This window comes from Rousettus aegyptiacus, unplaced genomic scaffold (assembly GCF_014176215.1).
Source record: "Rousettus aegyptiacus isolate mRouAeg1 unplaced genomic scaffold, mRouAeg1.p scaffold_m13_p_3, whole genome shotgun sequence".
NCBI lineage: Eukaryota > Metazoa > Chordata > Mammalia > Chiroptera > Pteropodidae > Rousettus > Rousettus aegyptiacus.
In genome coordinates, this window is record NW_023416306.1 from 44,526,316 (window position 1) to 44,549,202 (window position 22,887).

Below are 22,887 nucleotides of genomic sequence, written 5' to 3' on the forward strand. Positions count from 1 at the left end.
ATTACATTCTCAAACAATGGCTTGAACTGACTGTAAAACAAGCAAAAAATCTCCCAAGAGTAACTAACAAGTCAGTTCCAATCAGACTTATATCTTCACATTATATGACATACCTAAGGAGGTTCAAAAACCCTCAAACTGAGAAATGTCTATTGTGATTCTGGAATGAAAAGTATCCAATATTCTGTGACAGAAGTGAATAAAAATTCCTGCAAGAATCTACCTTAATCCTGAAAGAATGAACACAGATAAAGTTCAAAGAGAAAGGAGCAGCTCACTGGCAACACACACACCAGCAAGAGTAAGGGCTAGCAGAAATAACAGAAAGTAGAATCACACTGAAATTAGTAAAATCAAGAATAAAATGTTTACTATATTTTAAGAAAAGACTGAAAATATAAGTAAACAACAAGAACATCTGAAAAAGAACTAAAGAGAAATAAATCTAGAATGCTGCACAGACACACAAAAAGATAAGAAATATGAAAGATGTTAAGAGACATGGATAACTGAGTAAAAAAACTAGTATCTGTCTGAATTCTAGGAGGGAAATAGAGAATGGGTCAGTAGCAATACTTGAAGAGATAATAAGTAGATAAGAATTTTCCAAATCAGATTTAAGAACCTCATAAAATCTCTAGCAAAATTAAAAATAAACCCTCACCTATATACATGTTGTGAAACTATAAAACACCCAAAATAGAGATATTTCAAAAGCCTCTTGAAAGAGACAGAATTACTGTAAAAGAAACTATGATTAGGGTCACATCAGGAGACAATGGAATTATATTTTGCGTGTACTGAGAAAAGACCTATCACTGTAGAACTTTATACCTATCAAATATATCTTTTAAGATTTGGAGTAAAATAACATTTTCAGACAAAAACTAAGTGTTCCTTCAGAAGACCCTCATTCATGGAAACTTTAAAGAATGTCCTCTAGAAAGAATCCTAGAGAGAAGAATGGAAATGTGAGAAAGAATGAAAGCAAAGCAAAGAGGAAATATGTGGGGGTAATGTTTAAACAAACACTGACAATATAAAATAATATATATGTATCTTGATGGGCTTAAAAAGACAAGGTAGAATTAAAATAGCATACAAATTCAGAGAAGCTATTAAAATAAAAGTACTCTAAGGTCTTTATTTAATAGGAAGATAAAGATATTTAAGTCTAGACTGTAATTAAAGTATTTATGTTAAGGTACTTATGGTCAAGATGGCAGAGTATATAAATGCTGTGCTCATCTCCACCCATGACCACATCAAAATTACAACTAAATTACAGAACAACCATCATTGAGAACTACCTGAAGACTAAGCTGAAAAGACATCCTATAACTAAGGATATAAAAAAAAGCCAAGTCAAAACTGGTAGGAAGGACAGAGACACAAATTGAGCAGGTCCCAAATCCATGATGTGGCAATTTAGAATTGGGAGGTACGTTTTGGCTGTGAAGGTCTCCCCTGAGGAGTGAAGGGTCCCAGCCCCAGACCCAGCTCCCTGGCCTGGGGCACCAGTGCCTGGAAGAGAAGCCTCTATAACATCTGGTTATGAAAACCAGCAAGGATTGCATCTGAGTGAGAAGGTGGGCTACCGGAATCCCAGACATTCCTATTGAGGAGCCTGAGCATGGACTCACTTACTCTGGGCTCCAGTTTGGTGGTGACCACTGGAAGAGCTCCAGGAACACATGTGGAGAAACTGAATTAACTGGCTTCATGGTGAGGGCCAGAAAGGCAAGGGTTGGGGAAGCTCTCTCCAGGGACATAAGTGCTGACAGGTACCTCTACTCCTTTGTTGAGCCCTCCACCCACCCAGCTGGCAAGTGAAGGAGGACACCAAATCTGTGCTCGCCATTAACCTAACACCTCTGGTCTCACCCTGGTGATTCCCTGACACCCCATTACACCCAATTCATGTACCCAGCAGATTTTTCACACAAGTGGCCTCCTCACCTTCCACTACAGACTTTCATAAGATTTCCCAAAGGTCCACAAACCCCAAACAAGCAGCAGGTGGCATCGGTGTGATCTGTTCCTCCTGCTAAGCACTCCAAATCCAGGACAAGTGGCAACCGGTCTCAACCTGTATTAGGCAGCCACAGACTTGCTATAAGCTGTGGCCAGTGTTGGCCTAGAACGCAGCTTCAACTAAGCTGCCACACACCTGGCACATGAATGGCTGGCCTCAGCTCACATTGTGGTGCCCACCAGAGGGTCTCAAGCCCAACATGAGTGGTGGCCAGTCTTGATGTTCAGCATAGCCTCTCTCAACCATCTCTAAGCATAGCACAAGCAGCAACCAAACTGCAGATTACTGTGTAGAACCCACTAGGCGGTCTCAAGATGGGCACAAATGGCAGGTGACCTTCACTTACACCACAGGCCCTAACTAGAGCCTCCAGAACCAACACAACCAATGGACAGCTTTACACCACACCTGAGCACCACTCAACCAGCTCTACAAATGACACACCTGAAAGGTAGGCTCTGCTGACACCAGAGCCTCGGTAAAACACTGCTTACTCTGTGGGGTCAGCCCCTGTACAACAGCTTGTCTGCTATACTCATGGCCCCTTTATAGCCAGTCAGCCAGAGGATCAATCCTAACCACTAGCATGCTAACAGCAATCAAGGCTCGACTACACCAGGAAAGCACACACAACCCACACAAGGGTTACTTCTGAAGCATGTGACTCAGGTGAACAGGGAAACTGTACCACCAGGGAATCAGCCAAAATGAGGAGACAGAAACATGTCCCAAGTGAAAGAACATGACAAAACTCCAGAAAAAGAACTAAATGAAACGGAAACAAGCAATCTACCAGATACAAGTTCAAAACACTGGCTATAAAGATGTTCAATGAACTTAGGTGAAGAATAGATGAATCCAGTGAGGACTTAGACAAAGAGGGAGAGACCACAAAAAAGAACCAGTCAGAAAAGAACACGTTAGATGAAATTAACAGGAGACTAGATGAAGTAGAGGATCAAAATCAGCGATTTAGCAGACAAGGTAGTAAAAACAACCAATCAAAAAGAAAAAAGAAAAGAATATATGTTACCTCTGAGACAACATCAAGCTTCATTCTCATTATAGGGTACCAGAAGGAGAAGACAGAGCACAAGGGATTGAAAACCTCTTTGAAGAAATATAATTGAAAACTTCACTAACCTGGCAAAGGAAACAGACATTTAAGACCAGGAAGTGCAGAGTACTTAACAAGATGAATCCAGAGAGGCTCACACAGGTATACATCAGAGTTAAAATGCCTAAAGTTAAAGACAAAGAGAGAATCTTAAAAGAGAAAAGCAGTAAGTTACACATGAGGGAGTGACCATAAGACTGTCATCTGATTTTTCAACAGAAACTTTGCAAGACAGAGGGAGTGGCATGAAATATTCAATGGGATGAATAGCAAGGACCTATAACCAGGATTGCTCTACCCAGTAAAGCTATCATTTAGAATCAAAGGTCAGGTAGTTTCCTAGGCAAGAAAAAGCCATAGGAGTTCATTACCACTGAACCAGTATTACAAGAAATGTTAAAAAGAATTTAAGTAGAAAAGATTAAAAAATGAATAAAAAATTTTAAAAAATTCTCACCAACAAAAGCAAACAGTAAAAGCAGTGGACCAAACAACTATAAAGTTATTACAAGGTTAGAAGGCAAAAGTAGGAAGATCACATGTAATAACAACAATAAATTAACAAATACAGGGGGAAAAATAATGACAAAAACAAAAACATGGAGATGAGTAAAAATTATAGTGACTTTAGAATCTGTTTGAACTTAAGCAACTATCAATTTAAAACAGACTCATTTAAACATAGCTTGGTATATATATAAAGGACATGGTAATCACAAACCAAAGATCTATAAGAGACATTTAAGAAATAAAGACAAAGGAATCAAAATTAAACTACAGAAAGTCATCAACATATATGAACAAGAAAATAAGAACAGAGAAGAACTATGAAAACAATCAGAAAACAATAAGATTCCAATAATTACATACCTATTAGTAATTACTTCTAATGTAAACAGACTAAATAAATGCTCCAATCAAAAGACATAGGATGGCTAAGTGGATAAATAAAAAGACCTGTACATATGCTGCCTACAAGAAACTCATTTCATATTGAGTGAAATACAAAGACTGAAAGTAAAGGGATGGAAAAAGGTATTTCATACAAATGAAATGGGGTGGGGGGAGGAACCTAAGGTAGCAATGCTTACAACAGAGAAAATAGGCTCTATAACAAGGACTGTAGCAAAAGACAAAGAAGGTCATTTCATAACGATAAAGGATTGATCCAACAAGAAAGCATAACTCTCGTAAACATCTATGCATCCAACATAGGGTCACCTAAAGATATAAAGCAAATATTGACTGATATAAAAGGAGAGATCTATAACAATATAGTCATAGTAGGGAACTTTAACATCCCACTGACATCCATGCGTAGATCATCCAGACAGAAAATCAACAAGGAAACAGTGGCTTTAAATGACACATTTAGATCAAATTAACTTAATTGATATTTTTAGGACATTTTACACAAAAGCATCAGAATATACATTCTTCTCAAGTACATGTGGAACATTTTCCAGGACAAACCACAGGTTAGGCCACAAAACAAGTCTCAACAAATTTAAGAAGACTGAAATCATACCAAACATTTTCTCTGATCACAATGGTATAAAACTAGAAATCAATTATAAAAAAGAAAAATGAAAAACACACAAACATGGAGGCTAAATAACATTCAACTAAACAATGGGTTAACAACAAGATCAGAGAAGAAATCAAAAGAAAGCCTGAGACAATTGAAAATAAAAACCCCAAATCTATGAGATGTAGCCAAAGCAGTTCTAAGAGGAAAATCTACAGCAGTATAGGCTTACCTCAAGAAAAAAGAAATATCTCGAATACACAATCTAACTTTACACCCAGAAAACAAAGCCCCAAATGAGTAGAAAGAAGGAAATAATAAAGATCAGAGCAGAAATATATGAAAGTCTTAAAAAAAAAATCTATCAAAGATCAATGAAATCAAGTCCTGTTTTTTTTTAAAAAAAAGATAAAATTAATAACCTTTAACCAGATTCATCAAGAAAAAAAAGAGAAGGCTAAATAAAGTGACAATCGACACCAGAGAAAAACAAAGGATTATAAAGATATACTATAAACAATTATATGTCAACAAATTGGACAACTGGAAGAAATAGAAACATGCAATCTTCCAAGGTTAAATCAGGAAGAAACATAAAATATGAACAGGCCAAAAAGTACTAATAAAATCCTATTAGTTATCAAAAAACTCTCAACGAACAAAAGCCCTGGACTAGATGGCTTCATAGGTAAATTTTACCAAACATTCTAAGAAGAATTAATACCTATCCTTCTAACATTATGCCAAAAAACTGAAGAAGAAAGGCGGCTCTCAAACTCATTTTATGAGGCAAGCATTACTGATACCAAAACCAGACAAAGACACTACAAAAAAAAAAAAAAATTATAGGCCAACATCCCTGATGAACATAGATAAAAAAAGTCCTCAAGAAATTAGCAAACAAAATTTGGTGGTACATTAAAAAGATCATACACCATAATCAAGTGGTATTTATTCCCAGGATGTAAGGCTACTTCAATATCTGCAAATTAATTAAAATGACACAACATATAAACAAAATGAATAAAAATCATATAATCATATTGACAGATGCAGAAAAAGCATTTGACAATATCCAACATCCATTTATGACACAAACTCTCAGTAAAGTGGGGACATAGGAAACATACCTCAACATATTAAGTCCATGTCTGACAAACCCACAGCTAACATCATACTCAATCTGACCAACCCACAGTTAACAGCATACTCTAAGGAACATACCTCAACATAACAAAGACCATATCTGCAAACTCACAGCTAACATCATATTCAAGTGGACATCCTTGTCTTGTTCCCAATCTTGTTTAACATCACTTCCACCACTTTCATTCAACATAGTTTTGGAAGTCCTAGCCACAACATTCAGACAAGAAAAAGAAATAAAAGGCATCCAAACTGGAAAGGAAGAAATAAAACTGTAATTGTTTGCAAATGGCATACTATATATAAAGAACCCTAAAGGATGTACTAAAAAATATTAGAACTTGTAAATGAACTCAGTAAAGTAGCAGGACATAAAACTAACATTCAGAAACTGATTGCATTTTCACTCACCAATAACCATCAAAAAGAGAAATTAAGAACACAATTCCATTTACAAATGCAGTAAAAAAAAAAAAAAAAACCCTTTACCAATGAGGTAAAAGACCTGTACTAGGAAAACTATAAGACACTGAAGAAATTGAAGATACACATAAATGGAAGGATATATATGAATAGGAAGAATTCATTGTTAAAATGTCCATACTACTAAAAGCAGTCTATAGAGTCAATGCAATCTCCACCAAAATACCAATGGCATTTTTCATAGAATTATAATGAATAATTCTAAAATTTATATAGAATCACAAAAGACCCCAAATCGGGAAAGCGATCTTGAGAAATAAGAACAAAGTTAATGGCATCATATTACCTGTTTTCAATCTGTACTATGAGGCTATGATAATCAAAACAGCATGGTACTGGCATAAAAACAGACATACAGAGCAATGGAACAGAGAACAAACAGTGGGGTAGAGAACAAACAGTGGGGTAAAGACAGTCCTTTCAATGAATGATGTTGGGTAAACTAGACAGATTTATGAAAAAAAATACGAAACTAGTCCACTTTCCTACACCATATACAAGAATAAAATTAAAATGGATTAAAGACTTAAATGTAAGACCTAAAACCATAAAACTCCTAGAAGAAAACACAGGGAGTAAACTGTGACATGGCTCTCAGTAGCATTTTTTAGCTGTTTCCTCAGGAAAAGGAAACAAATTTAAAAAAATAACAAATGTGACTGCACCAAACTAAAAAAAATTGCACAGCAAAAGAAACCATTAACAAAACAAAGACAACCTACTAAATGAGAGAAGATACTCATTAATATTACATCTGATGAAATTAATATCCAGAATATATAAAGAATTCATTGACCATTAACACCAAAAATAATAATGATAATCATCACCATCATCATATCAAAAAACAGGAGGACTTGAACAAACATTTCTCCAAAGAAGACATACAAATGGCCAATAGGCATGAAAATAGGCTCAACGTCACTAATCATCAGAGAAATTCAAAGCAAAACCACAATATCACCTCAGATCTGTCAGAATGGGCAACGTAATTAAATCAACAAACAAGTGTTGAGGATGTGGAAAAAAAGGAAACCTTCATGTATTATTGGGGAAATTGAAAATCAGTACAGCCACTAGGAAAAAGTTTAGAGGTGCCTCAAAAAACTAAAGATAGAACTGTCTTATGACCCAGCAATTCCACTCTGGGTATTTTATCTAAAGAAATCCAAAACACTAATTCGAAAAGATATATGCACCCCTATGTTCACTGTAGCCAAGATATTAAAGCAACCTAGACAAACAGACAAAGAAGTTGTACATATATACAAGGAATAGTACTCGGCCATACAGAAGAATGAAACTTGTCATTGATAACAACATGGATAGACTTAAAGGGTGTTATGCTAAGTGAAATAAATCAGACAAAGACAAATACCGTATGATTTCATTTATATGTGGAATCTAAAAAACAAAATAAACAAAACAGACACATACTCATAGATACAGAGAACGAATTGATGGTTGTCAGAAGGGGATTTGAGGATATGTGTGAAAAGGGGAAGAGATTAAGATGTACAAATCACCAGTTATAAAAACAGTCACAGGGATATAAGTATAGCATAGGGAACATAGCCGTTAATAATTTTAATAACTATGTATGGTGTCAGATCGGAACTAGACTTATCAGGGTGATCACTTCATAAGTTATATAAATGTCTAATCACTATGTTGTACACCTGAAACTAATATAATATTGTATGTCAATTGTAATTGGAAAAAAAAAAGAATTAAAAAGAAAAAAGAGGTGAAGATGGCTATCTACAAGCCAGGGAGAGAAGGCTCAGAGGAAATCAACCCTACTCATACTTGATCTTGGACTCTAACCTCCAGAATTATGAGAGGATAAATTTCAATTATTTGAGCCACTCTGGTCCTTTGTTATGGCAGCCCTAGCAAACGAATACACTGGATGCTGAATACATTACAGTCCAACCATAAGACCTGGCACAGAGCTGGTGTGTGGCTAAACCTGTAAGTAAATCCATGTCCCTGTCACCACGCTCCTGGTGTGGATTTCCGTGCTTGAATCGGTCATTTGGATGTGTCCTCTGTGAATGGGTATGCTGATACTCTCCCTCATGAACCTCTTCTCCAGCTTTTCCTATTGCAACATCACCCATCATTATCACAAATCTCAGGGATGGGAAAATGAAGGTGGTGGCTAGGACACGAACAAGCTAATAGGATCCAGTCATGTAATAATTGTAAGGCCTGTATAATAGGCAGGAGAGAATCAGGGGAAGGGAGATTTCTCAGGTGTTGTCTTGATTTCACCAAGGCATAGAGAAGCCATGGAGGGTCCAATTCAGTGTGTGAAAACAACTCTCTACCTACAGGATTCTTGGGTGAAGAAAAACATTTTAGCCTTTTCAAATTATCCTTAGTTATGTCGAATTAGACCAGAATTTTCAGGCCTGACATCATGGAACAACTCTTTTCTTTGGGCTGGGCTGCCTGGGTTTGTGTTCACATGTTTCTGAGCTTGACATTCAGGAAGCAGGGGCTATGATGGAGGCTGAGACATGAGGGAACAGGGGCTTTGTCAAAGGACTGGTTTCCTCCTGGGCCACCAAGAAGGTGGCCTTCATTTACAGTGGGTAAGGTGACTGCAAACGTCTAGTTAGAAGTGGCCAGGCCCAGAGGGGCTATGTCCCAGACTACCCTGGCACTGACATACATGGTTGGTTGGATACCTCTGAAGGCCAAGGTACCCATTTTCTCTGTCTTGCAGGACAATGGTGGACTTAAGAGTCAGACAGGCCTGGGTGAATCCTGCCTTGCCACTCATTGGATGAATGGTTTAGGGCAAGTTACTTCATCTCTCTAAGCCACAATTTCTCCATTTAAAAAACTCACAGGGTAGTTGCACGGGTTAAGCAAAATAGAAAAAGCATTTGACACATTTAAAAGTTCTTAAAAATAATGGTTGCTATTATTTTATACATCTTGATTCTACGCAAATTAAAAGTTTCTGTCCCCAAAGTATCAAATGGATGCTTTCACTGTTAGTACTTAATCAAAACCTGGTATGTCTGGTCCTTTATAAAAGAGCATTGAGAAAGAAATGGTCTAATGATCATTAACTGCTTGGATTATTCTTACCATCTCACCTTTGTCCTCCTCATGTCTGGGAATCTGAATCAACTGAGGCAACTGAGTCGCACTAAGGTTAAGGTAGGAGGCAATGTCTCAAGTTTAAAGTGGATAGTACTTTGCTTTCATAGTCCTCTCCCCTGTTACCAGATGAGGCAGCCATTGACCATCTCAGAGCACTGCAATGACTTCCCAATGAACCTTGTTTCTCCCAGGATGTCAGTGCTGAAAGGAACTCATGCACACTACTTATAGGAAATCAGAGGCACAGTAGGTGAAGGTACCCACCCAAGGCTGTAGCCGGAGCTGAGTGAGGTAGACCTCAAACACATGATCCAATTTTCTTGGTATATGAGAAAATGAAAACAAAACACAACAACAAAAATCAGCCCTGCTGGCAGGCAAACCATGATGTACCCAACTGAACATACGGAGTGCTCATGGAAGAGAAACAATGTGCTACAACAACCCTTGACATCCACTCATGTTTCAACAAGACAGAGAGGAGGCCACTCTGAAATTGAAAATGAGACTAAACATTTCCCTTTCTGACTAACGGGAGTGACCATACCAATGCCAGTTCTACCCCCTCTTTCATCTTGCCTGCTAGTGCATTATGGATTAAACTAAGCAATAATGAGTTAACAATATTTAATTATCAAATTATGAAGAGACCCGATCATCGAATTCCCACCTTACCTTTGACAGTCTCCAATACAGAACTGCCCCAGCTTCCCCAACTCTTCCTAATTCTCACCAGCACAAGTCTATATCTGCTAAGAAGCCCCTCTCAACTCCTGGTACTGGGATGCCCCAGGTTTCTCAGGAGTATTCTTCTCCCATACTACAGTAAGTCAAATAAACATAACTTCTATTAAAAAACAAAAAAGAAAATATGTTAAAAACTCTATAACCACTAGAACAAGAATGCATAATTTCCAAAACAAAGAAAAATTAACAACAAAATCCAAATGAAGGCAGAAGAGAAATACTAAAAAGTGGGACAAAGAAAAAGCACAGAATAAGATAGTAAAAATTAGTCTGAACACATAATTACGATAAATATAAATGTACTACCTGCATTATTTAAAAGACTATAAAAAACAACAGCCAGCTAGCTATACTTGTTTAAATGAGATATGAAAGATATTTTTAAAAAAGTTGAAATAAATGAATGAAAAAGATAATCAGGAAAATACTTCAAAAGAAAGCTGCTAACTGCACTAATGGCATATTAAACAGTCTAAGGCAAAAAGCTTCAAAAGATAAAGAAGTCAGTACATAACAATAAAAAGTTCAATTTATGAGAGAGATAGGATTTGAATCTTAGCTGCAACTCACAATGTCCTGAAAATATATAAAGCAAAAATTGACAGGACAAATCGATATAGAGGCAAAATATAATACACTTTTCTTGGTTATTAAGGAATCAATCTGACAAATGAAATCAGCAAAAATACAGAAAATTTAATAATTTAATAAACTTAAAATAATGGATACATATAGACAATGCACATGTTAACAGCAGAATATTTATTCTTTCAACCAAACAAGTAACAATCATAAAAGCTCACTACCAAAAGTAGCCCTCAATAAGTTTCAAAGGACTGGTAGGTAATATAAACATTATTTTTTTAACCACAATAGTACCAAAGTGGAAATCAATACTAAACTATAATGAGAAAATCACATTAGAATTTGAAACTTATTATGAACTCATAAATAAAATAAATAAAATATTTAGAAAAGAAAAATAGGAAAATACTGTATACCAAAATTGGGGAGACAGAACTAAAACAATACTGAGAGGGAAATTTTTAACCTTATCTCTTTATATTAGAGAAACAAAATACTAAGAATTAATACAATAAATATCCATTTCAATAAATTATAAAAAGAACAAAAAACATCAAAAGTTTAAAGAATTAGTAATGGTAAAAGTAGAAATTAATGAAATAGAAAAGAGTGACATAAGACAGAAACAATGCAAGTTAATTCATTGAAAAAGACTAATAAAACTCACATATCAATGTTTTCAAATCATGAATAAGAGGGAAATATAACCATAGAAGACATTTAGGTAATGTATACTGATATAACATTATACAAATACAATGAATTTACATAAGAAAACATTTAGACCAATAAAATAAAAAACTAAAAAAAAATGAAAATTTTTAGAAAAGTATAAATTACCACAATTCAAGAAAAAAAACTAATCTCATTACCATTAAAAAAAATTAAAAATTGAAAAACAAAAAACTCTAGAGCCAGATGACTTTATCAGTAAGTTTAACCAAATGTTTAAAACAAAATACAGATGTAAAAATGTTTCAAAACAAAATACAGATGTAAAAAGCATTAGAAAACTGAATTTAGCAATTCATCAAAAACTTATGACCATGTTGCATTTATTCTAAGAATACAAAATTGGGTGAACATCAGGAAATTATTCAACTTTGTCAATTAAAATAATGGGATCAACTTAACAGATGCTGATAAAATTCATTCATTATTCATAATTAAAAGCATACACACCAAAGCGGAAACAGAAGGAAATACTCTCAACCAAGTAAATGGTATTTTCCAAAATCCTACAACAAATATTTCATTCCTTCCGCGCTATCATTTTTCTGTTCCTTAGAAACAAACTTACTGCTTTGCACAAACTATTTCCTCTACATGGAATACTCTACTTCCAGTTCTTATGCTTGGCTACTTTTTATTATAGAGTTCACAACTCAAAAATATTCTCAACAGGCCTTCCTGAACATTCAATATGAATTTTAAAAAGCACTCTTCCTCCCCAAACCTTGTCAAGGCTAATGATGAGCTAAACCTAATTAAGTTATTTGTCCTCATTTGACTATCAGCAGCATGAGATACAGGTTGCTCCTTCCTCCTGAAACCATTCAAGCATTACTTTCCAGTTATTATATTCTTTTGACTCACCAGCGAATTCTTCAGTTTCTTTTTTTAGTTTTTCCTAAGTTCAAGATCTAACAGGACTTAGCTCTTATACATTTTTTTTCCTTCATCAATGTCTTCTCCTTGGTGATTTCATCCATTTTCCTAACAACTCCCTGAATATATTATCTTCAGCCCAGACTTTTCCCCCTAATAACTGGTTTATGTATCTAACTGCTCATTCAACAAATCCATCTTAATGGCTATTAAGCAACTCAAACATTACTCAGTGTTTTATTAACTAGGAAAAGCATTTGTTGTTTTACATCTTAACATTTCTAAGATCGGGATGCACGTTTCAACTATTAAACTGTCATAGCTTAATTGGAAGCTGCATTTTATAAGTGTTGGCATCTTAATTCAATGATATATGATATACTCCAAAATGAACTTCTAATCTTACCCAAAACCTCCTGTAGCAGGTTTCTTTACCTAACTAACAGAAGCTCTACTCTTAAGGATGCCACATGCCTTGCAGTCCTAGATGCCTTTTTCTTCCACATACTATATCCAATTTGTGAGCAAAATCTAAGCTATCTTCATCTCTTTTAGGGTTCCCATATTAGTCATTTAACTGATATTCTTGCTTTTGCCTCTCTTCTGTTACAGTCTATTTTTCACACAGCAACCTTAATGGTCTGGTTAAAGTTTAAATTAGATCATGCCACTCCTTTGCTCAAATGCTAGTGGCTTCACATCCTATTCAAAATAAATGTAAAGTCTTTACTTCAGCCTACAAGGCCCTAGGAGCTGGCTCCCTGATATTTTTAGACCTTACCTTTTACTATTCTCCTGTTTAGGGTGATCTAGTCACACTGGGTACCACCTGCAGAGTTTTAGCACTTGCAGATTCCTCTACCGGAAATGCTGAAATGCTGTTTCTTCAAATGTTCCCATACTTGTCCTCTTAACTTCAAGTCATGGGTTAAATACCATTTTCTCAGTGAGAACTTTGCTGATCATCCTAGTTAATAATATAAACTGCACTCTGGTACTCCCTATCCTCTTTTCCTCCTCTATTTTTTTATATAATACTTAACACCATCTAACATAATGTGTATTTTATCTATCTATTTATTTATCTGCTCCTCCATGTCCCTAATCATAAATTCCTTAAGGGCAAAAGGATGTATCCCCCCAGGGCTCTATAGGTACTCCATAAATATATGAAAAATGATTGCTTACGTGTATGCCAGAGATTATTCTATCCACCATTCCACCCATGTGGCCAATTAATGTAGTTAGTCAGTAACAATAACAATTTCGACAACTATTATTGAATCATTTCATGTTTGGTACTCTCAAAGAAACTCTGGTTTATGGTTATTAGTTAGATTATTAGAGATAGTAGCTACTGCACACCAAGAAGTTTCTCTCTTTAGATAACTAGGAAAACAACTAGACCTTGGTTAATTCACAGTAGAAAGTCAGGAGTGCTTAAGACCTGCGACCATCCATAATGAACTTTTGAATCTTAAATATTAATACTCTATTTTATAAATATAACTGACTTAGTAGATATGTTTTAGTTTCAATATCTAAGAAACCACTTTGATCAATCAATGGTGTCAAGGCTAACCCAGAAACATCTGGTAATTTTTAAAAATTGAGATATAATTCACATATCACATAATCCACCACTTAGAAGTGTACAATTCAGCTTTATTCTTTTATCATGGTAAAATACACATACGAAATTTAGCATTTTAACCACTTTTAGGTATACGGTTAAAAGAATATATATCAACAATGGTTTGTAATATATTTACAAGGTTGTGCAATTATCACCACTGTAATTCTGTAATTCCAGAATATTTTCATCACCTCAAAAAGGAGCCCACCTGTAAAGCAGTCATTTCCCATTTCTCTCCTCCCCTCCTCTTCCAGCAACCACTAATTTATTTTGTCTTTATGAATCTGCCTATTCTGAACATTTCATATAATTAAAACCATACAATATGTGGTCTGCTGTGTTTGGTTTCTTTCACTAAGCATAATATTTTCAAGGTTCACTCATTATTTATCAGGACTTTATTCCTTTTAATAACTGACTAATATGTCACTGTATGGCCAAATCATTTTGTTTAGCCATTTATCAGATGACAGACTCTTAAGTTGTTTATAATTTTTCACTATTAAAATTAGGATGAAGCTGATTTTGAGCAAATGAGTAAACCTTCTCTAGAACAGTAACCAGAACAAAACATATGCTTCTTTAAAACCCTATTTTGGCAGATAGATACTGCCAAATAAGACATCCTGCTTACACTCCCACAGATAGTGCATGACAAGATCAACATCCTTATACCTTCATGTTGCTGAATTTTATTTCAAACATTTTCAGAGCAGAAAGGAAAAAAACCCTCATTCTGATCTCCTTGATAACTGAGTGTATAGCCTCTTTTTATACTTATCAGCCATTTTTTTTACTTTGTGCTAAATTTCTTTGCTTATTTTCTATCAAGTTGTTTATAATTTTTACTAATTTGTATGAGACATTGGTATTCTTAAATTTTAAGATGTGTGCATGTTATCTGTGCTGAAAATGTTTTCTCCTATCTGTCACTCATTTTAAACTATTTTTAGTCCATTATTTTTAGCTTGATTTTTATGAAACCTAAATTTCCTATTTCCTTTTTAAGGTTATTGGGTATTCTGTTCTGCTTAGAAAGGCCTTTTCCTAAGATCTAAAAAATAGTCTACATTTTTTTCTATTATTTTCTAATATATAAATATATATATATATATATATCTTTCCACTCAACCTTTAACACATCCACATTTTATTTATGTGTAGTGTTTGCTAAAGCTCTAAAATTTTCTGTTAAAAAATTAATAACCAATTATTTCAACTTAAGTAATTTATACGTCATACTTACAGCCAGCCACCTTTACAATGAATTAAATTCTCATATACCTTTAGATCTGTCTCTATTTTCTCCAATCTGCTCTTTTAATTTTCTGTACCAATATCATATTAACAGCTTTATAGTATAGGTCAACATCTAGTACACGAATGTCTTAATCATGATTCTGCTTTTACAATATCTTGGGGTTTCTGGAACATTTATTCTTCCAGATGAACTTGAGAATCAACTTGTAAACTTACCTGTTGAGATCGTTGGAATTATACCAAATTTATACATTAATTTGGAAAGGAATATTAATAATGATATTAACTTTCTAAGAATATAATGTTTCCATTTACTCAGGTCTATAATACTATTATTATATTTTAATAAGTTGAGTATAATCTCTTTTCTTTTTACTTCCACGTGTACCTATTTCTCATCACTACATAAAGTTTTCTAACAATTTTTGAGTAAAAAGATCATTTCCTCATATTCCAATAATAGGACTCTCAGATAATCTTTGAGAATAATTTCAGCTAAAAATTTCCATGACTTTCCATAAATACCAAAAAACGACACTCTGAAAATCATCTAAGCAATGTGTATATGCATGCGTAAAAGACTGAAAGTATATACACCAAGATAGTTAACTAGTTTCATCTTGAATACTAACTCTAATCCATCAGAAATGGCTGCCAAGAATGTTGACAACATGTAGGCTCGAGAGAAAATACTACCATAATGAATTATCAATCTTTCTCATGAGGAAGGAAATGGAAAATGGTGACACTGGTGCCAAGGACTTGCCATATATGAGATTCATCAAATTATTAGCAGTGGTTATTTCTATAAGTAGAATTATAGCAAGAAGGCCTTCATTTTCAACTTTATACACTTCTACTTGTTATTTCTGAACAAGCAAGTATTACTTTCAAAATCAGCACACACAAAAAAATCTTAAATTTGTAAAAAATACTATAACTTCATAATGAATATTTAAGAGTGGTATATTTCTATCTCATTATCTCCAATATATCTACAACTTCTCTAAGAATTTCACTGAAAGAAAATTCTTACAATTTAGATTTTAAAAGATGCATTAAGAAAACTTATCTAAAGTATTCTTGAAATACTGTTTCCAATATTTGTTATAATACTATATTATTAGTCTGTTTTGAAGTTATCAGGAAAGCATGAACAAAAACCAAGAAATTATAGGGGAAAAAAAGTGATTTCAGCACATAACACTTACAATTCAATTTCAACCATGCCCTTGGAACACCCTCTCTTCACAAAAAAGCCAACCTAAGAAATAAAAAAGACAAAGTAAGCTGTGTGATGAAATTCCCAGGTTAACAGAGATTTAGCAATATCATTATTATTGGAGAGATCAAGACTCATTCAATAACTACTCTGTATATCCATTCCCATTACTTCATAAAGGTACCCTTCCCAGTTCTGGGCCCCTCCATTGTTTCTACCCACAAACGATAATAATATTTATCATGTACTGAACCTTTTATGTGCCAGAGAGCCTCTTACAAAGCTTGTGACAAAGCCAGTAAGCGTTACAGAGCAAGGATCTGAACCCAGATAGTCTGGTTCCAGAGCCTGTGTACCTAGCCACTATACCAAACACATTCTCAAGAGAGAAGAGAAAAAGCCAGTGAGAAAACAAGTTCTATACAGAATAATCATGAAGAGCTATACCCAATCTTCTTATTACCATTGGTGACTTCTATGGAATTACACAGATTAAATTATTAACAACCACTCCAATATTATCCATCCTGTTATTAATTAGGATATACTGTCGCCAAGTATTTTTTTAAAAAGAATATGCATAGTAAATACAATTTAAGTATAATTTACATAGTAAGACATATTTGAGTTAGTTTCTATACAAATATGAGCATAAGCATGAAAAAACACCATGCCTAAAAAATCAGATTGGATCTTAAATCAGGCTATAAGTAACACTAAAAAAAAAAAAAAAACAAAACAAAAAAAAAAAAAACCCGTGGGAAATACACCTTGTGAATAATTATCTTTTTAATAGTAGTAATGGCAATGATGACAACTATAACCACAATTAACATTTATTAAGCATTACTATATGCTACTGTGCAAAGCACTTTGCATATAATTTTCTCATTTAATACTCATGAGCAACCTTATGAGGTATATATTACATTCATTTTATAGATGATGAAACTGAGGCCCACAAAGATGGAAACGGAAGCCTGTTCTTATAACCCGAAAGTACAGCTTAATGATTAAGAGTACAGGCTTTAACATACACTGTCCAGGTTCAAATCTCAACTCAATCATATGTAAGTTGTATGACCTTGACCAGGTTACTTAAACCTCTCTGTTCTAGTTTATTCATAAATAGGAAAAACAATGGCATTTTTATAGGTGTGCTATCTGCTCATTAGCTTACAGCAATTAAAATACTTGCTACTAATCAGAATAAAAAAAAAAATCAGGAGGCAGTTCTTATTGTGAAGTATATATATAAATGGTACAGAACATGCCAGTGTTAAATTTTTATAATAGCATTTAAATATAAATACAACATTAAAAATAGTTTTGTTAAGAATGTTATCTACTCCAATGCTCTTATCTTTGAAATAAAGAAAAAGTAAGGTCCAGACAACTAAGGTTGCAAGGCTAATGAGTAACAGAATGGTATCTTTTTTACCTCATCAATGCCTCCCATATAGACTTAAAAACACATCTATGTCTGAATAGATTTATAATCTTTAGGGTTATACATCTCAATCTTGTAACCTTAGATTAAATTTTTGCTAATATTGCAATGTTTTTAATAGTTTTAGAAAAATATAAAGAATCATTTCAAGTTTTAAAAATATTTTACAGTAGGGTAACAACTCAACACAGACTTTCTTTTTAAAACATGTCTTTATGTAAAATTTATTCCAAACAGTATATATAAACATCATCATGTACTGTTTAGAAATAAAACCATTTATCTACCAATTTAAGGAACTGAACATTATCAATGACATTCCTTGTATAACTCACACAATTGCATTCTTCTCTCCCCTCCACAAATGTAATCTCTAAGATGATTTGCTGATCATCCTTTTGCTTTTCATTAGTTTTGCTATATACATCTCTAAATATTAAAAATAGTTTTTGACCATTCTATAAACTCATATTATATGTATTCTTCCAAGATGGCATTTTTCTTAATGTTTTTGAGATTTAACCAACAAACTAAAGCAAAGATTTTCACTATCATAGAATATGCAATTTTATTTTATACTAGTACTGTAAATAATACTGCTATAAATGTTTCCATAACTTCATCTAGTATAAATGTACAAGAGCTTACTAAGCCTATCCAGGAGTAAAATCTGACTGGGCATATGCACCTACAAATTTACTAGGTAATGCTATATCATTTTCCAAGGAAGTTTCATAAATTTATATTCCCACCAAGAGAGCATCAAAATTCCCAGTGTCCCATAGCCTTATAAGTATATGGCTCTGCCAAAATTTTTGTGAGTCTAATGGATATACTATGCCAGGGTTAATTTGCATTTCTCTGATAATTAAAGAAGTTGAGCATCTTTTCATGTTTACTGACTGCTGAGCTGCCTCTTCTGTGAGACATCTGAGCATACCTTTTGCCTGTTTTTCTTCTGAGTTGTTATTGTTTTGCTTATTATATATTATAGATACCAATCTTTTGTTATATGTATTATATACCTTTGTGGCTCACCTTTCTTTTCTGTGTTTTTGATAAACAGAAATTTTAATTTTATTTTGGTTGAATTTATCACTATTTTCCTTTTCGATCTATATGTTTATTTAAGAAATTGTTTGTTAACCCAACGTCACAAAGATATTTTCCTCTGTTACTTATATCTTCCAAAACTTTCTGGTCAATCACACTTAGATCTTCCATCTACTTGGAACTGATTTTTGTAAGGTGTGAGGACAGGACTCAGTTTCCTTTTTTCCTATATGAATAACCAATTATCTCATACTATTTATTCATTTTCTCCCATTCATATACAACGTTAAATTCTATCATAAATCAAGTGTCTACTAAAACTGGCTTTGTACCTGGGCTTTTTATTTTGTCACAGCACACTGGTCTATTTTACATTCCTACACCAATAACACGTCTTAAATTATTGTAACTTCATATTAAGTCTCAATATCTGGTAGGACAAGCTTTCCTATTTTGTTCTATTTCTTAGGCGTATCTAAGCTATTCTCTGCCCCTTTGTTCTTCCATCTAATTTTAGAACCAGCTTGTAATTTGCTGTAAACAGTACTGAATATTTTAACTGGAATGACAATGACTATGCAGATCAATGTGAAAAATGACATTTTTACATTGGGTTTTAATGTCTCTAATGACATTAATGACATTAGGTCTTTCTGCCCATTAATATAGGGTCTCTCTCCATTTAATCAAACTTTAAAGTTTTTAAATAAAATTGTATTAATTTCTGTATATAGGCCTTACATGTCGTGTTAATTTATTGCTATCCAACTTGTACTTTTGTTGCTATGCAAATGTATCTATTTTTAACTGCATTTTTCTGTTCACTGTTAGTATACAGATATGCAACTTATTTTGTTATATAATCTTGTACCTAGCAATGCTAATAAAATTCTATATTAATTCATCGGAAGGCTTACCTAGAGTTTCTTTTGTGGTTTTTATGCAGACACTAACCTGACCTGTGAATGACACTTTTCTGACTTTCCAACTTGTATCTTTTCTGTCTCACCTTACCCTTCTACCTACAACTTCCAGTACAATGTTGAACAGCAGTGATAGTAGGCAACCTCCACTTATTCCTGACTTTGCTATACATTTTCATAGATATCTTTTATGAAATTAAGGAAGATAAGATCTCTTCTATTCTGAATTTGCTTAGAGTTTTAAATCCTAAATTTCTGTGGAATTTAATTGAACGCTTTTATCTCAATTGAGATGATCCTATAGTTCTTTAAAAGCATGTTAGTTTTTTCTAATGTTCAATTAATCTCTCCTTCCTTGAATAAATTCGATTTGGTCATGATGTATTATGCATCTTATGTATTATTAGAAACAGGAGGCTAAAGTTTTTTTTTTTTTTTTTTTTTGAGATTTTTGCTTTTATATTCATCAGTGAGACTGGCCTGTAATTTTCTCATTCTTTTCTTGACTGATTTTGGTACCCAGAGTCATATTTTCTATGTAAAATAGTAAACCTCTGCTGTTTGAACTAAGCCATATGATTTTCTGAGAAAAATTAAATATTTTTTCTAGTTATTGAATCAATTTTGATAATTTATATAGTTGTGGAAACCTGTATATTCACTTTAAAATTTTTTCATCTATTAGCATAAAGTTATAGTCTCTTATAGTCTTTTAAATCTCTGCTGCATCCTGGTAATGCCCCAGTGGTAGTCATCAGGGCACTTAATGAACATCCTGGTTCTCCTTCATGCCCACGGCAGTACTGCTTTTGCTCATTTTCTCTGATGCAGGTGTGGCAATAAAATGTGAGTAGAAAAAACATATATCGCTTTTTTCTCAGAAATTTTAACAGCCAATTCCCTTCCTAAATGTGTATTAAAATACAGACTCCATCAGTTTAGGTACCTAAGTGACCACAAAGGGCCTATACTGGATAAACAGCAAGAATTAACCCATTTGTATTTTAAAACACTTAAATTTGTTTTATTATGCCTCACAGATATTGCGTTTTTTAAAAATTGAAGGTTTGTGGTAACCCTGCATTGAGCAAGTCTATCAGTGCCAAAAAGATTATGACTTACTAAAGGCTCAGATGACAGCATTTTTTTTTTAGCAATAAAGCATTTTTAAATTAAGGTATGTTCACTGTTCTTCAGACATAATGCTATTGTACACTTAACAGACTACAGTATAGTATAAATATAACTTTTATATGCACTGGGGAACCAATACTTTAGTGTGACTCCTTTTATTGCGATATTCTCTTTACTGCTGTGGTTTGGAACTGAACCTATAGTATCTCTGAGGTATGCCTGTATTCTAACTCTTTATCTGATTGATCTCTTGGTTACTAATAGCTCTTCCACAATGATTATAGATCTGATTAACTTCTTGTTAAAAGTTCTACTGTTTTTGCTTATACATTTTGGAGCTAGAGCATGTGAATTCGAGTTGAGAAGTGAATTTTCTTGCTGAACTGAACCTTTTATCAATATTTAACAACTTTTTTTATCTCTAAAAGTATTTTTGCTTTACAGTTTATTTTGCCTGGTATTTAATTCAGCCACACCTATTTTCTTTTGTACATTTGCATGGTATTTTTTTTATCCTTTTTTCTATAGCTTTTTATTTTAGATATGCTTATTTTAAACAAAATGAAACTGAACTTTGTTTTATTTATCTAACAGACTTCCTAAGAACTTAGACCATCTGTATTAATGTAATTATATTTGCACCTATTTCTATCTTTTTATTTTATGTTTTTTAATAATTTCATTTTTTCTCTGTTTCTTTTCTTATTTTCTTTTCTCAAGGCTCCTTTGGGTTGTCTGGGCAGTGGTTTTTTCCTTCCTTTTTCTTATTCTTTTTTACCTTTCTGGTTTGAGGGATTTACAGATTTCAATTGTTTTAGTTTACCTTAGAAATTTAACACGAATATTTAAATAAACTCTGAAGTTAACTGATTATCTTAACTCCCTCCCAATAATACAAATCCATAGATTACTTTAACTCTGATCATTTCCTTCCAGTTGCCCAGGAAGGACAATAATCAGTTCTATCTTATTCGATTTAAACTTCACAAATTAGATATCAGTGTTATTTTATAGTCTGCATATAACTTCCCTTCATGTTTATCATTTCTTTGCTCAGACTTTCAATCTGGGATCGTTTTCCTTCTTCCTAAATTATAAACTTTCAAAGTCCTTTTAGTGAGGAAGTTTATTTTTTCCTCTTTGTCTTATCATCTGACAAGTGTTTAGTATTCTGTAATTCCCTAGAACGTGTCTATTTGTGTATTTCATTTATTCTATTCTTTAAATCCGAGAATACAAAATTTTCAACATTTCTGGAAAATTCTTAGTCATTCTTTCTTCAAATATTGCCTCTTCCTTAGTTTATTATCCCCCACTGGAGAAACTTTGAAAACTGGATTATCTTCCTTTACTTACCTATCATGTCTCAACCTCAATTTTATTTTCTCTCTCTCTTATTGCATTTTAGTTTACAAATTCTCAAATGTGTCTGCTTAGTTTACCTGTCCATCAAGTTTCTCTCTTCAAGTAACACATTTTTATTTCTTTAAGTTCTTTTTGATTCTTTTTTTTAATCTAATCTTTTCGTTACTCATTTCTATATATTACACTTGCAACCTTCTTTCATTTCCTTACACAAATTAAATATTCCTATTTATCTCTATCTATAGGTTTCGTAGGTCTGTCTGATTGTGCACTCCCATCTTTGGTGATTCATTTCCTCCCATGTTTTGTGATTTTTAGTTATGGATTCATAAATTTCTTGGGATTTTATGTTTAAATTTTTTTGAGGACTGCATCTGCTTCTGCCAGTGCCTGGAGATATTACTAACTAGTACCACTTCAAACTAAAATTATAATTTATGATATTTAGGCCACACAAGGTAATATAAATTCTGAC

The 22,887-nt window shown here is 33.5% G+C and overlaps 1 protein-coding gene across 4 annotated transcripts in view; it reads right to left on the reverse strand.

Annotated features, from left to right (window-relative positions):
- SMC5 (structural maintenance of chromosomes 5) overlaps positions 1–22,887 on the reverse strand; it is an 82,378-nt gene that overhangs the window by 54,180 nt on the left and 5,311 nt on the right. For 3 of the 4 annotated variants that reach the window (XM_016135520.2, XM_016135519.2, XM_016135522.2), the window contains exon 3: positions 16,477–16,529. In XM_016135520.2, the coding sequence (XP_015991006.2) occupies positions 16,477–16,529 (53 nt within the window). Of the gene's footprint in view, positions 1–3,178; positions 3,876–16,476; positions 16,530–22,887 lie in introns of those variants that run through there. The other variant, XM_036218098.1, reaches the window with a different exon arrangement.